This window comes from Notolepis coatsorum, assembly GCF_963971535.1.
Source record: "Notolepis coatsorum genome assembly, chromosome: 8".
NCBI classification, from domain to species: domain Eukaryota; kingdom Metazoa; phylum Chordata; class Actinopteri; order Aulopiformes; family Paralepididae; genus Notolepis; species Notolepis coatsorum.
Window position 1 is genome coordinate 30,211,293 of NC_140172.1, and position 13,486 is coordinate 30,224,778.

At 45.0% G+C, this 13,486-nt stretch overlaps 1 protein-coding gene across 1 annotated transcript in view; it reads right to left on the reverse strand.

Moving 5' to 3' along the window:
• arhgef12b (Rho guanine nucleotide exchange factor (GEF) 12b) overlaps window positions 1–13,486 on the reverse strand; it is a 172,475-nt gene that overhangs the window by 27,943 nt on the left and 131,046 nt on the right. Inside the window, exons 20-29 of the mRNA XM_084320870.1 lie at window positions 11,774–11,989; window positions 11,451–11,601; window positions 8,842–9,008; window positions 8,029–8,175; window positions 7,634–7,719; window positions 6,804–6,929; window positions 2,017–2,131; window positions 1,518–1,618; window positions 1,024–1,101; window positions 510–585 (exon numbers count right to left, since the gene is read on the reverse strand). Coding sequence (XP_084176996.1) covers window positions 510–585; window positions 1,024–1,101; window positions 1,518–1,618; window positions 2,017–2,131; window positions 6,804–6,929; window positions 7,634–7,719; window positions 8,029–8,175; window positions 8,842–9,008; window positions 11,451–11,601; window positions 11,774–11,989 — 1,263 coding nt within the window. The remainder of the gene's footprint in view (window positions 1–509; window positions 586–1,023; window positions 1,102–1,517; window positions 1,619–2,016; window positions 2,132–6,803; window positions 6,930–7,633; window positions 7,720–8,028; window positions 8,176–8,841; window positions 9,009–11,450; window positions 11,602–11,773; window positions 11,990–13,486) is intronic.

The window sequence follows — 13,486 nt, forward strand, 5'->3', positions numbered from 1 at the left end:
TGTTCTGACTTCTAGTGAATAGATGATATACATTGTGCTGATTTCTAGTGAATAGAATGCTATTGAAATTGAACTACTCCTCACTGTAGCTGGGGACCCCCCTGGGAGTCGGGACCTCCCAGAACCAACGACTCTGCCAGAACTCTATGTGCCCATTACTGGAGACTGAGTCATATCTTCCATCTCTGGCTAACTCCACTTTTAAATCCCGTTATGGTGCTCTTCATGAAATAACTCCTCAATGGTTTCTGAAAACAGCATTTCTTCTGTAACAGCGGAGCATTTCCAAGGTGCTCATACATCATTCAGCCTGGTCAATGAAATGTTTAACCCTTTTGGACGGACGGACGGACGGACAGATAGACAGACAGACAGACACTTTAGTTTAAGGTTAGTGTGTGTGTGTGTGTGTGTGTGTGTGTAGGTGTGTGTGTGCGTGCGTGTGTGTGTGTAGGTGTGTGTGTGCGTGTGTGTGTGTGTGTGTGTGTGTGTGGGGGGGGGGGTCATACCAATAGTTTTGTCTTTATTGACCTTCCAGGAGAGAGGACCTTCATGCACCATCTTCCTCTTGGTCAGGTCCAGATTCTACAGCAACAACATATCAACTCTGATCAGATAAACATACGGTACAGGTAAAAAACTTCTCGAGATAAAGAAAACTACATTATACACCAGGAAAGACTGTGTGCAGACCTTTTCTTATGTTCACTGATGGTTAAGTTCAGGGGGCGCTGTTCACTGTGGGTTTGTGAAGCCCAATGAGAGACATGTATTCTGATATTGAGCTACAAATAAATTTGACTGGTCTTGTTTTCTATTTCATTCAAAACAATCCAACAAAGACCGATAACAAAGCAAGCGACATGTTTCACTCTTCAGGTGGTACTGTTACATCTGTTCTCACTGTTATGTCAAGAAGCTCTTTTTCCCGTTTGATCATTTTATTCTTTGTAACTCATCCTCCTTGTTGAGCATATCTATGTTGATTTTTGGAGGGTAAAAATAAACATATTATTTTCTCACCTTGAACTCTGAGATCATGGGGTTCTCGCTCTGTTTCAGCGAGGATAGGTCCAACCGTCTCTGATAGTCCTCGAGCCTCTGTTAAAAAAGTACCATACACAGCTTTGTCACATGCTTTTTCAGTATGCTGATATATTGCCGTAGGTATAGCTCTAAACTGGTTTATCTCCTATCTCTCTAATAGAGCATTCTTTGTCTCCATAGGAAATTCCTCCTTATCTTCAGTTTATTTCTTGCGAGGTTCCCCAGGGCTCCATACTAGGTCCCATCTTGTTCTCCATCTATATGCTCCCAGTAGGTCAAATAATTCAGAGATACATGTATATTTAATTGAATTTTGGTCTTTGGTCTTGGAATTTTGGTCTTATTCTGATGACACCCCATTATACCTCCCTTTAAAACCTAATGACCAGAACACCTTAGGTAATCTCAGAGACTTTGGCTAAATGTTTACTTTCTCCAACTAAGCGAGAACAAATTATTTCAGACTATACCTGTTTGTTCTCAGCCTCCCTGACAGCCTGGTTGACATGGTTCAGGATCTTTTTGCAGCTTTCCGCTGCTCTCCTTACCTTGTCCCTCTCCCCCGAGTCCTCTGTGGAAAGATAACAAACACACATCACCGGGAGTTAGGAAGGTTACCATGAAAATGGAATCAATTACAGATGACTGATTATTACCTACTAAGATGTAATCAGTAATGTAATGTAATGCATTGAGACTCGTTGGGATTTTGCTCAGCCAATCACAGTGCAAGGTCTGAACTAACTATTGTATAATATTAGTTTAAGCATTTTACAGTCTTTTATTTTGTATAACATGTTACTTGTGACCATTTTGGTATCAGATATGATTCTGTTACTTCCAAACCGGGCATGCAGTGAGCCACAAACAACCAAACAGGGATCAATCAACCATCACTACCAGTATACTTAGCTATAATGGTCTACCATCACTACCAGTGTAGTTAGCTACATTCCCCACCAACCCTACCTGTGTACTTGGCTATATTATCCAGAAAGAGGGGGTACTTGGTCAGTCTCTGCATCTCCACGGGGATGATGTCTTTCAGCTGTAGCCTGCGACACATGCGGTTACTCTCTGCTTCCTAATGGACAAGATGACAACAAGGAATGAGTATCCACATTACTCCTCGTTAGTCTTAAACAATAGGTCGGGACCCAGAATGGGTTGCAGGTCTTCTTCTGGGGCAGAAGAAAAAGAGACCTAGAGCGAGTAGCACTCATCAACACAGTAGACCTGATGCAGTCTTACAACTAGCGCGCTATGAGTGGCACATTCAGAAATCCCCAACTCTTTTCAGCCCTGCTAGCGAGATTGTGGGGACCGGGGATGGCAATGTTAGTCACTCGTTCAGTTGGTCGGTGCATACCACTTTGACCCAGTCGGGTGTAAAGAGCAGCACAACCTCTAGGGGGTGCAAGCGAGGCTTTTAGACTCTTATTCCGGAAACTGAATGCATTTCACTCACTTAGTGAAAAGAGTGATGGGGATCAATTACCTCATTATAGAATAAATAGTGAGCCTCTTGTGAGCCTCTAGGTAGCAGTTACATCACTTGACCCGGAAGCAAACTTGCTGGTTAAATGTTACCTTTTAAAATCAACTGGTCTGCATATATTATAATATATATATATATATTGGGTTGCTCTATGTTTTATTATGATGATCTATGTTTTATTATGATGCTCTGTTTTATTATGATGCTCTGTGTTTTATGATGTCTGTCCATGTCCAAAATCAGGGACCATGATGGAAATAAGTGCTTGCACTTTCTCATGTTTTTATCCCTTGGATGCTGTCTTTTACTCCACAATAAAAATCAATCAATCAATCAATCAATCAAAAGCTATCTTTGAAAGCTACTTGTTTGAAAAACGTCCACACGTCCTATAATCAATCCCTCGGAGAGCAGTGCGAGAATGCTCAGGCCTCGACTCCGATGCTTTCGCCGTGTTGGATTCCAAATTTTTGACGGTGAACCCATCGCCTTTTAGTTAAAAACTCCCAAACAAGGGCGGTTAGGTGGCCGAGCGGAGATTGCGTTCGTCACCAGCCCCGGAGCTGAGCTGGATTTGCCTGTTCGAATCCAGCTCACAGCTCGGGGTTGTCACCACCTTGGCTGGCCGTCTGCACTGATACAATTGGCTGTATCAGAGGGTGGGAGAAGCTGGCGGGGTGGGTCCGGGTCGTTGTAAACAGCGACTCCTACAGTTCGGTCGGGGCGCCTGCTAAGCGCGGATTGGACGTGAGGGGGATAGTGTGGTCCTCCCACACGCTACGCCCTCTCAATGAGAATCCGCGCTGCCAGGTGAAAAGAAGCGGTGATTGGCTGGACGTGTGTCGGAGGAAGCACGTGGTAGCCTCCACTCTCCCAGATGATCTGACTGTGGGGGGTAAGTGCGCAGCGACCAGGAAGGGACTGGGAATTGGCATACGACTAACATTGGGATGGGAGAAAATCGGCGGAAAATGGAGAGGGAAAAAGACCAAAAAAAAAAAAAAAAAAAAAATCCCAAACAGAGAGAATAATCAGATTTCACATAGTTGTAGTCAAGACTTTGGGAACCATCTGGATGCAAACACCTAGTTGTCGGCTCCTATTTAAAGGGAGTAGCCATTTGAACACAGCTGATGTCATTTTGACAGGCATTTCTCCAACCAATGATCAACTGACAACCACCTTGGTGTGCACACAGGCAGGGCCGCCTCAGGGGGTGTGCGAGCAGTGCGGTCGCACAGGGCCTCGCGGGAAGGGGGGCCTCGCAAAAAAAAAAAAAAAAAAAAATTTTTTTTTTTTTTTTTTTTTTGCGAGGCCCCCCTTCCCGCGAGGCCCTTTTTCATCACAGACCTAAAATCTAGTTTTGCTTATATGCTTATATATTTCACATTAGACACGTTTGTAGAATGTGTCTGACTTGTTCCTGGGTCTGCAGTCCTGCAGACATACTCACTATTGGAGCTCAGCCTCTGGGGTTCTGCAGCAGACATACTATTGGTTTCAACGAAGGGAGTGGTTTTACTTACATCATGTGTAGTACGCCGGCGTGAGTCAGCTGCGTTTGACTATTTCGCGCGTGCAGCTTTTGACTATTATGCTTAGTTATGCCAGCCAAGACGAAGAAAGAGGTCGGTCATTATCAGTCGGTCGGTCACCAAGGAACGTTGACGAAAGGCCTCTCGCTAGCGGGACAAATGGCCGGAGCCTTGTCATGGTATAGCCATGATGATGTCGGCTAGTAGCTAGCTTAGCTAAAGGCTAACTAGCGTTAGCTAACCTATTCAGAGGAGCGAGGCGAGGCGAGTGGATGTCTTTTCAAAAGAAGGAGAAGAGAACTTGTGAGCAGATAAATCTGTTAGGCAGCAATACGCCGAAAGGTGTCCAGTCTGCCGGAAAGTACTCGAAGAAGAAGAAGAAGAAATTACACCGTGGGCCAAGAAAGTCTCCTTCCAACTTTACCATTGGCGCCGCGTTGATACTGCGTTATGGTGAGTCAACCTATGATTATATTCCCGCCGTGGACCTGACCTATCTCTCTTTCTCTCTCTCTGGAGCCAAACTGGTCGACTAGCTAATATAGTACTACTAGTAGCTAACGGTGTGTGCCTGGTGAGAGCACCTGGCTGTATGTAGCCGCATAGCTTGCAGAACGCAGAAGCAAGCTATGTGGCTACATACAGCCAGGTGCCTGATTGAGCTAACTGTTAGCCAGTTAGCTGTTTAGCGTCAGCTGGGAACGTTCGTTTGATGCTATCAGTTAGCCTTGAGAATAGCAGGCCCTGGCACTCTGACTACGACATAATCTTTGACAGAAGATGTAGTCGGGCCTGCACCATGACAAGGCTCTGGCCATAGCTTATTTGTCCCGACAGCGAGAGGCCTTTTGTCAACGTGGAGACCTGTGTTGCGGCCTTTCGCCCTGCGTTCCTCGTGCAGGTAAGATGTCATGACATTACCCCACTCTTCCTTCCTTCCCCTCCCGAATGTTTTGTTAATAACGATGTTTTTTTCCAGGCAAAACATATGCTACTTCACAACATTTGGAGATACGACATGTGCTGTGTGTGAATGGTCGTTTGTGTAGCTTGGGTAGCGTTGGGCCGTTGGCCAAAGCTGTGTGTGGCCTGGTGTCACAGTACCTGGCTAGCCTATTTAGCTGATGTCGGCCATTGGCTCCTTGCTGCTTTGGTTTCTCTGGTATAGACCCTCTTCTTGTTGGATTTAAGTGTTGATCTTTGTCTTTTTGGATCTCTCATACATGCTCTAGTCTCTCTCTAACACACACACACATGACAAACACACATGTTCTCTCTCTCTCTCTCTCTCTTTCTAACACACACAGTCTGCCTATGGCGGCCTTTCTCGATGGCTAGGCTGTGCTCAAGGATCTTCAGTCACAGTGCTCAGGTATTCTGCCACTGTGTACTCTCTGTTTAGGGCCAAATAGCATTTCAATTTCTTTCCAATGTGTCTCTCTCTCTCTCTCTCTCTCTCTCTCTTGGATTTAAGTGTTGATCTTTGTCCTTTTGAATCTCTCATACATGCTCTAGTTTCTCTCTAACACACACACACATGACAAACACACATGTTCTCTCTCTCTCTCTCTCTCTTTCTAACACACACAGTCTGCCTATGGCGGCCTTTCTCGATGGCTAGGCTGTGCTCAAGGATCTTCAGTCACAGTGCTCAGGTATTCTGCCACTGTGTACTCTCTGTTTAGGGCCAAATAGCATTTCAATTTCTTTCCAATGTGTCTCTCTCTCTCTCTCTCTGTACACTGTATATTGACTGTAGAACGGGAGCTCTCTCTCGCTCTCTCTTTTGCTATATGTTGACTGTATCATGCCCCGCCTCGGGCAGCGCTATTATTTAAGAATATGTTGACTGTATAAAAAAAAAAAAAAAAAAGATATATATATATATATATATTTTTTTTAAACCTTTTGGGGGGGGGGGGGGGGGGGGCTCGCGTTAAATCTCGCACAGGGCCTCGCATTTCTCCCAGGCGGCTGGCTACAATTTGAGTGGTTGTTTGATTTACCAATTGAAAGTATGGTTTGGGACATTGTTTGTCATGGAACAGTAGTAATACATTAGTTGTGTGTTATGTTCCAATGAGCCTGGGTCACATGACAACAGTAGTAATAGTTGTGTGTTATGTTCCAATGAGCCTGGGTCACATGACAACAGTAGTAATAGTTGTGTGTTATGTTCCAATGAGCCTGGGTCACATGACAACAGTAGTAATAGTTGTGTGTTATGTTCCAATGAGCCTGGGTCACATGACAACAGTAGTAATAGTTGTGTGTTATGTTCCAATGAGCCTGGGTCACATGACAACAGTAGTAATAGTTGTGTGTTATGTTCCAATGAGCCTGGGTCACATGACAACAGTAGTAATAGTTGTGTGTTATGTTCCAATGAGCCTGGGTCACATGACAACAGTAGTAATAGTTGTGTGTTATGTTTCAATGAGCCTGGGTCACATGACAACAGTAGTAATAGTTGTGTGTTATGTTTCAATGAGCCTGGGTCACATGACAACAGTAGTAATAGTTGTGTGTTATGTTTCAATGAGCCTGGGTCACATGACAACAGTAGTAATAGTTGTGTGTTATGTTTCAATGAGCCTGGGTCCCACAATGAAAAAACATTAATCAATTTATAAATCGCATTTGAAAAGTTTAGGAAATCATGCCAGAGGGACATAAGACAAGATGCTGGCTAATAACAACTGTTATTGATGTTATCATTGTACCTGCATGAAGGAGGTGAACCTCTGGTCCTTCTTCTGTCTGCTCTTGATGAGCTCCAGAGCAGAGGGCTGGTTACTGCAGAACGTTCCTACTGCCCTCTTGATCTTCTCCTCCTCTCCACCACTGAACTGGAGGTCACACGGTCACACACACACACACACACACACACACACACACACACACACACACACACACACACACACACACACACACACACACACACACACACACACACACACACACACACACACACACACACACACACACACACATTGTAGTAGTAGGCAATTTTGATATTCTACTTAGATATTATATTCTCATATTCCCCCCCGTGTATTATATAAACGTAATTCACCGTGATTAGGGATACATTTATACCACTGCCAATAACAAATCTGAACGGTATAGACGATTAGTCTGGGGTTATTGAACTGATTGAGATCATCCATCTTCATCGTCAGAGAGATCCAGCATGCTTCTACTGTGCCAAAAATGCAATGAAGCAGTTTTGCATTGATTTGATTTTGATGTTGTTCATGATTCTTGATACCAGATCATATTTAATATCAGGGTTCCTCTCTAAAACCAATACTCTGATTTAGTCAGGTATCACCCCGATATCCGAGCCCATATCAACCTTCTACGAATAGGAGGCGGCTACCAATGTAGGAACAGGACTGCTCAGGTCACATGACCATATGAGCCAGATATGGTCATGTGTCAGATCAGCACTCCTACTTTAAGATCCTTGATAATAAATACAGGCCCTGGTGCCAGTTATGAGAGCACCCCTACCTCTCCTGCATGGTCTGCATTGTCTTGACAGTCTTACCCAAGTTAGAAGATCATTTCCAATCTGGTCGATCACCGACGTCTCGTTCTTCTTCCTGATGGCCGTCATCTGCTCCGTTATCGACACTGTGAGGGGACGCAGGGACAGGAGACGATGGAATACAAGCTATCTCTCTCTCCTCCCCTCCTCTCTCTCTCTCTCTCTCCTCTCACTATCTCTCTCCCTCTCCTCCTCTCTCTCTCTCACTATCTCTCCTCTCTCTCTCTCACTATCTCTCCTCCTCTCTCTCTCTGTCTCCTCCTCTCTCTCACTATCTCTCCTCCTCTCACTATATCTCCTCTCTCTCTCTCTACCTCCCTCTCCCTCCCTCTCCCCCTCCCCCTCTCCCTCTCTTTTATGTTTCGACGTCTCCTAACTATGTGTGCCAGTTTTACCATGCAGCTGAATGATCTCGTCCAGGTTGGTGAAGATGTGTTTGATGTCTCCTGGGGGCAGGATGCTGTCTCTGCTCAGCCTCTGGTAGAACACGTAGTCCAGCACCTTCAACATGCGCAGGTGGGCTCGCTCGGTGTAGAACAGCTCTGCGGCAATACATTGGATGAGAAAAGGACCATTTTTAATAAAGTAATAACAGCGTGATAATTGTATCACAAGATAAATACATCGAAAAGATGTAGTATTAACACTTTCACTACCACACTACAGAGGATTAACCTTTCACTACCACACTAAACATCTGTAGTGTGGTAGTGAAAGGGTTAACCTTCTGTAGTGTGGTAGTGAAAGGGTTAGCCTTCTGTAGTGTGGTAGTGAAAGGGTTAACCTTCTGTAGTGTGGTAGTGAAAGGGTTAACCTTCTGTAGTGTGGCTGTGAAAGGTTAGCTGTCTGTAGTGTGGTAGTGAAAGGGTTAACCTTCTGTAGTGTGGCAGTGAAAGGGTTAACCTTCTGTAGTGTGGCTGTGAAAGGTTAACCGTCTGTAGTGTGGTAGTGAAAGGGTTAACCGTCTGTAGTGTGGTAGTGAAAGGGTTAACCGTCTGTAGTGTGGCAGTGAAAGGGTTAACCTTCTGCAGTGTGGCTGTGAAAGGGTTAACCCGTTGTTGTGTGGCAGTGAAAGGGTTAACCTTCTGTATTGTCGCAGTGAAAGGGTTAACCATGTGGTAGTGAAAGGGTTAAATGTCATTAAATACCATTATGGTAAAATATTAAGGACGGTATCCCTCTGTCTCTCAGCCCTACTGGAGCCTCACCGTTGATGACTTCCTGCCTCTTGATCTCCTGTGGGGTGAGACCGGCCAGGACCTCTTGGCTGACCAGCTGCTGCCAGTTCAGAGGGTCCTGTCCTCGCTCTACCTCATGGCCCTGGTCGTCCTCACTCTGAACCTCAGCGGAGTTCACCACAGCCAGGCCATCCATCCTGATAACACATCAGTAAGTATGCGTATGCTATTATTATTATCATTATTATATCTCTTAACACTTTGAATGCCCATCACGAGATATCTCAGGTTATTTTTTTTATTAGCGATCTGAATTCATATTTTTACCGTTGGTAAACCTGCCCCGCCAGGCGCTCAGATGTGAAAAAAGCGCCCCCTATCGTCTCCCAGATGGTAATGCACCATCCGGAATCCACATTTTACTTCTCACGCATGTAACCGGAGCCGATCAGATTAATTCTGGACCCTCAGCACAGTGTGTAATATGTGTTTTACAGTATACGCGTGGGATCAATAAAAGGATCGATTTTTGGAATGGCGATCAGGAATTGGAATAGTCCATTTGGATACCATCTGATCTCAGGTAAGGAATCTATTTTACCAGTCTTAGGATAATCAGACCTGTTTTCACGGAGATATAAGCTTTTCCCCTATAATGTGATATGGCTGTTTGACTGTAAGAGCGATCAGGAACTGAGAGAATCGATTTTCAGCTCGCGGCACCAGCGTGCACACGTACACATATACTATCGATAATCTAGCGTTTATTTGAAAACGATTCATAAATAGGCCAAAAATGACAACGTTCTAGAATATTACAGTACAGGGCGATTATCATGGAATCTTTTTTTTCTTCTTGAAAACGAGGGCTTTTCAAAATGCTATAAAACGGAAATGAACCGATAAAAAAACAATCCGCTTCGACAATGTTGACTGGAAAATGAGTCATTGATAAGCGACGGGCAGATTAGACACATAGCCATAATTTAAAACATAGATTAGGCGATATTAACGCTAACATTGAAGTGGATGCTGGGCATTCAAGCACTAAATCGTGCGGCCCCTGCTGGGCACTGAAAGTGTTAACGTGCAACGGCCCGGCCCCGGGCCCTCTTGAGGAGGATTTGCCCACCGGCGCGACACGCCACTTTGGCGACCTCTAGCGGCTTGGGTGTGCCGTTTCAGGTGACAAAATCCATCCAGCGGTTCTCGAGTTACATGCCGATATGTGAGGCATGCGCCAAAGTACACGGCAGACTTTTTATTTTTTAGAATACCACTCCCGACTCCCGAGGCTCTAGCTCCGTCAATCATTTGGCGATCTCGAAGATTATTGGACAGGGTCGTAACCAATGAGTGTGGCTTTCCAATGTTACCCCAAGTGGGGATGAGCGAATCATGGATCTAGGTGAAAAGTCACGAACGAAAATAGGAAGAGAAAAAAACGCGCAATGCATTGGAGTCAATGAGAGCTTTGTGTATTTTCTTTTTTCCAGTTTACCAAAATCACTCCTAATCACTCATTTCTGAACCGATTTCTATGAAATGTGGACATGTACTACACAAGACTTCAGGCGATGGAGTCAGGGTGTTTTCCAGCTCATACAAATCTTTTTGGAAATACTATATTTGGATATTGCAACTATTACAGAAAAACACGAGTAACAAGTTTTTCTACAACTCAAGTTCAGACCTATGTGTTATAAGTATAAAGTATAGTATTTTGGTTTGCAAAAAAAGTATGCAGTCTTCAAAAACGAAGACAAAAATGGCCACTTTTTGGGGCGCTTGTTAAGAGGTTAATGTTCATACTTACAGCCAGGGACGTGCACAGGACTTTAGAGGGGCAGGTGCTCAAAGGCTGAAAAGGGCACTACACTTGTGTGTATATATTAAGCGAGCGCGCGCAGCGCGTGAGCGCGATTTGTAAGGGCCCTTTTCGGGCGGGGGGCCCCCTTTTTATGCTTTTTGGGGGGTTTTGGTGATCAAATATTGAATATTGAACTATAATAATCAGTGCAGGAGCTCACTTATCCTTGAAAGACACTTTTATCACTGACTTAAAAGGCCCATACATCTCCATAAATGTTCAGGGGGGAGGGAATAAGTGCTTACCCTACAGACCCCAAGAAGTGCTGTATATTCTGTATTGTTTAATATAAATGCATTTTTTATTCCAATCCCGATTTGTATTTGAGATTCCCAAATCCCATCGGACTTGACTTCTTTGTGTCCCTCAATGAGTGTAATACCAGCATTCAACAGCGGTTTCTATCATGATCATCATCACCACCCACGCTATGCATAAAATATATAGGTCCGCGGAGAGGCATGCTGAGGAGGCCGTGCAAACTGCAATGGAATATGGGGCATCTCTCTCTCTTTACCTAATATTTTGATTCTATCCTGACATTTTTCAGTTGGAAGGGCAGTCTATGTGCGTAACAGTAAAAAAAAAAAAAAAAAAAAAAATCAAAAAGGGCACTTTTTTGATGAGGCTCAAAAAGGCAGGTGCTCAGGCACCCCTTGGCCTCTATGTGTGCACGTGCCTGCTTACAGCTGAGTTTGCCCTCCTATGACAAAAATCAAAATGTCTGCTGTGAAAAGGGCCTATCATGATAATACTGTAGTATTGGTACCTGTACGCTTCCCGCTCCACCTCGTGTAGTTGTTCCAAAGTGCAGGGGCTGAAATCGAAGTGGGTGCTGGTTGTTTGGACCATGCTGTCCTGGCCGTCGCCAGAGTGGACCCCCTCAGTCTTTCTGGGCAGGACGGAGGACGGAGTGAGACCTGCAGGAGGAAGCGGAGGGCCGGAGATACAGGAGAACAGGGGGTGGTGGGGTTCAAACCACATAAAATATAAGTACATGTTTGCCGTTTTATCTGAACTTAAATTTGAACATGTAGCACGATACATAAACGATGATGCATAAATTGGAGCAGAGACAGTGAGACATCTTGCCTGAGTCGGAGTCGTGGCCGCTGTGATCCGAGACCTGGCCAGCGGGGGCGCTGTGCGGCGGGGAGGTGGTGTGGGCGCTGGCGTCGGAGCCGTCGCTGGAGTGGTTGCTCCGCAGGCGGCTGGGAGAAGAAGAGTCGTGGTGTTCTGGGATACTGACGGCCGGCGGAGGGAGTGGCTTCTGGGGTCGCTGCTTGTTCCCCTCCATGGCCTTGCTGACTGCAGACGCGCACGCACGCATGCGCACACACACACACACACACACACACACACGCACACACGCACACACACACACACACACACACACACACACACACACACACACACACACACACACACACGTTTGTTTTGACATGGATAAGCAAACACAACAAGATCCGAGTGTATTTTCACACACATGCCCGCATGCATGTGAACACACTTAGGATGGCTCGTCAATCTAAATAAGGATGTCAGACATGTCCTCATTTGGTCCCCAAATTGCCAAAATGTCCTGATTTCGTGGTGTGAATTCTCAAAATTGGTCCAGATTTTTCACAAAAAAAAATCTGGATGTAAAAAAACACCTTAGGACGTTTTAGGGCAGCTGTGGCCTAAGGCAGTGGTTCTCAACTGGTCTAGCCTCGGGACCCAACATTTTCCTTAGTCATTAAGTCGCGACCCAAATTTTTGAACCACTGATTTATTTCAAAAAAAGAATTTTGCAGTAATACACAATCTTTCATGCACCGTTAAAAACATGAAATAAACAGTGCAACAAAAGTGCAACTAGGGCTAAAAACCCAATGCAATTAAATAATAATAGATAATATATGCTTCTTAGCTTAACATAACAGACCTAAGTTTGGGGGAACTAATGGGATAACTGGGGTTGCAACAAAAGTGCAACTAGGGCTAAAAACACAATGAAATTAAATAATAATAATAATAAATAATATATGCTTCTTAGCAGACTTCTTAGCTTAACATCCCAGGGAACTAATGGGATAACTGGGGATGTTGTTTGCTCCTGACAAGAGTCTGGTAGACAAAGCAACTCTGAGTTAATGCTCAATGTCCAATCTGTTCCTCTGCTTTGTCTTCAGCTGGACCAGAGCTGAGAAGCCACTTTCACAAAGATAGGTAGCAAAAAAATAATATATATATATATATGTAATGGATGGTATCGTGAAGCGCAGTCAAGAAGGGCTGGGGTGAGTAGCGGTGCTATGGGTTAAACTCACTCTCACATCCTCAAAGACAGATAGACACGTTGCGAAGTAGTGAATTCACCTCTTGGTATAGCGGTCTGTGTTGCTGCCCGCGGTGTGGGAGACCGGGGTTCGACTCCCACTCGGGGCATCAAAGTTTGAGGTGACGTTGTCACAACTGCTACAATGGTGCCGATTGACCCGGATGCCTTGGGTGGAGTGGAGTGAGTTTGAGAGGGTGAGTGTAACGGATGGTATTGTGAAGCGCAGTCAAGAAGGGCTGGGGTGAGTAGCGGTGCTATGGGTTAAAATCACTCTCACATCCTCAAAAAGACGCATAAACCCATTACTTAGAAGTGGATTCACCTCTTGGTATAGCGGTCTGTGTTGTTGCCTGCGGTGTGGGAGACCGGGGTTCGACTCCCACTCGGGGCATCGAAGTGCCTTGGGTGGAGTGGAGTGAGTTTGAGAGGGTGAGTGTAACGGATGGTATCGTGAAGCGCAGTCAAGAAGGGCTGGGGTGAGT